At 37.8% G+C, this 3,011-nt stretch overlaps 1 protein-coding gene across 1 annotated transcript; it reads right to left on the reverse strand.

Annotated features, from left to right (window-relative positions):
* Nucleotides 1–1,019: 1,019 nt before the first annotated feature.
* On the reverse strand, nt 1,020–1,970 carry LOC102869774 (putative olfactory receptor 14L1-like). The gene has a single exon (XM_006894008.1). The coding sequence runs from the start codon at nt 1,968–1,970 to the stop codon at nt 1,020–1,022; it is 951 nt and encodes a 316-aa protein (XP_006894070.1).
* Nucleotides 1,971–3,011: the final 1,041 nt, after the last annotated feature.

Here is a 3,011-nt window from a genome sequence, read left to right on the forward strand (position 1 = left end):
CAATAACAACAACGACAAAGAGAGAGCCACGTTGGCCTAGTGGAAAGGAAGCTATGCAACTGAGCAGAAGGTGGGTGATTTTCATCTGCGGCCCTCGGCCAGGTTCAAATTGTCTTCCTGTCAAACATTCTTCTAGGTGGTATAGCACTGATCTGTGTGTTGCTGTACAGAGGTACCTCGTGGTTGCTGTGATGCTGAAGCCTGTGACAGTGATGTGCTTATCGTTGTAATGGGGACCCATGGTGGACAGTGTTGGCTGGAGCTTCATGACTAAATCAAGCCTGGAAGCAGGAGCGGCATCCACTTCCAAACTGGCTTGCCTCCAGAAACTCTATGTACGAACAGTGCTCAGGCTGTTCGTGCATAGGGTTGCTATAAGTTGTCTACGACTCGACAGCAACAAACAACAACAACAGAAAATCCTAGAGTAGGTCAGCTTTTGTTAGAGTCCCTGGTTGAAAGGATAGACTAGGAGGCAGGATTAAAGAACAGGAAAAGACAGTTTTATTAGAAAAGATGACAAGACAAATCATTTCTTTAGAGTAAAGGGGTAGGAAAAGACACTTTGTCTGGTTGATTCCATAGTTTGATGGGTTTCTGGGATTCAGTCTAATGGGATGATGAAGTAGGTTGTTCTTGAAGTCACTCATGTGTCTTAAAACAAATTAAGTTGTCTTAGACATAGCCTCTCCTGTTCATGTCAGGATCATCGGAAATTTTCCAATTTCTCTGATTCTGATTGTGTACTTCCCAGTACTAGCCACTTTGTTTGACTCTCCCCTCATTGGAGCCCAGCTTAAGTTTTATCTGTTTATATCCCTCTGATATCTACACTAACACTCCATATGTCCAAGTTCTCCTTATTTTTGCCTGACTTTAGCCTGAGGAGTTCCCTAATACTCTTAGACTATATATTGTGCATACTGTAGGCTGGCAGTAGGAAATGAAAGCTCTTCCTTCATTTTGACATAATTATAACCAGCAAAATCACCCATTTGGGATAAATTCGCTCATGTCACTCAAGGAAATATCCTGGGCATCTTTCTAGCTATCACTTTGCTTAGCGCACTCTGCATGTCCCTGTTTCTCAGGCTGTAGATGAGAGGATTCAAAGCTGGTGGTAGCACAGTGTAAAGCACAGATATCAACAGTTTCAGTGAAGATGAAGACTCCAGATTTTTTGCTAAATATGTAATAAACCCAGAAAAGAGAAACAATGTCACCACAGTAATATGGGGCATGCAGGTAGAGAATGTTTTCACTCTGCCCTTTGCAGAAGGAATTCTGAAAACAGCAGAGAAAATGTGAACATAAGAAACAACCACGAAGGTGAAAAATACAAAAGCAAAACAACAGCTAACAATAATAAATGAATACTCTAAAATAAATTCTCCGGGACAAGCGAGCATAAGCAGTGACGGAACATCACAGAAAAATTGATGCACTACATTTGACCCACAGAAATTGACAGAGAATGTACCTGCTACATGAATGAACCCGTAGACACACCCACTGAGCCAAGATGCAGTCACCATTTGCAAGCACGCACCTCTGCTCATGATGGTCTCATAATGCAGAGGGTGGCAGATGGCAGCATAGCGGTCATAGGACATTACTATAAGAAGGGCAAACTCTGTTCCAGCGAAAAAAATAACAAGAAAAACCTGTGAGGCACATCCAAGGAAGGAGATGGAATGGTTGTTTGTTAGAGAGTCCATGATGGACTTTGGGACAGTGACAGAAATATAGCAAATATCAATAAATGATAAATTCTTCAGGAAGAAATACATTGGAGTTTGGAGATTCTCATCTATGGTAGTGAGGGTGACTATGAGGAGGTTCCCCATCAGTGCTGCCAGGTACACGAGGAAGAAAAAGGCTGCATGGAGACTCTGCATCATCCAGCCGTCAGGGAAACCCAGAAGCAAGAATTCACTCAAGATGGTTATGTTGGTGAATTTCTCAGACATTCTGATTCTTTACAGAGAAAGTAAAAAGAAAAAGAATAAAGTTCAACTTTCTCACTCATTTATGCATATTGTTTTGCCATGACTTTTTATATAGATGCCTATATTTCCTTGTGTTATAAACTGTTAATATAGTGTGTTAATGTAATGTACAATTAATTTGCCTTCAAGATACATCGAATGAAATAAATAAACAAGAGTATTAATAATCATTTCTTGAGTTAACATGATAAAGAAGAACATTGCAACTCTTTATGCCTTGGGGTGGCAATGGAAGACCTTCTACATTTATACGAAAGAAAATTTTAAAAGAAATAATGGGCAAATATGTTTTCCTTGTTTTCATATGTCCTCCCTACAAAATCTTATAAATATGTGTATGATATCATAAAATACAGTTTCATTACCTATAATTATGTAAATGCCCTAGATGTTTTATAACTGTGTAAAAGGTCGTAGGTTAGTTGCAAGATATCTCCATAAAATTAGCATTGTTTAGTATAGTAGAATTATCTTTAAATCTATCATGATTCTAAACATTGTAGAGGTATATCAGTTTATGTATTTATGCATCTATATAGACCTATTCGTGTATTTAAAAATTATCTAGGAAAACTTCCAAGGTAGCTATCTAATCTCACTTTTGACCTCTTCTAAAAGATGGATCATTCTTTTCCTTTCTATGTGAAAGAGAACAATTGACTTAGTCTTCCAATTACTGTAAGGACATATCAAAAAGGCAGGAAAAGAACATTGTCAAAGATTATGACTAGGGCAAAAACAAATATATATTCAAATGTATAAGTTTGTCAGATTACGTTATGCTCAGATGTTCTGAACTAAATTACGTTTGGTTTATTACTGTAAGAGTGAAGGGGTTACTAATTTTCTTCTATCTAAATTCCATTAATACTTGTGTGGGTTAACAGTAACAAGCAATCACATATCATAAGGTCATAAAATAATGGAAGGAGGAAAATTAACTAACCTTGTAGAAGTCTGAAATTTTTTCTCAATTCCATAATACACACTAAGGCATTTCCT

This window comes from Elephantulus edwardii, unplaced genomic scaffold, assembly GCF_000299155.1.
Source record: "Elephantulus edwardii isolate Elephantulus edwardi_28Jun2011 unplaced genomic scaffold, EleEdw1.0 scaffold00133, whole genome shotgun sequence".
NCBI lineage: Eukaryota > Metazoa > Chordata > Mammalia > Macroscelidea > Macroscelididae > Elephantulus > Elephantulus edwardii.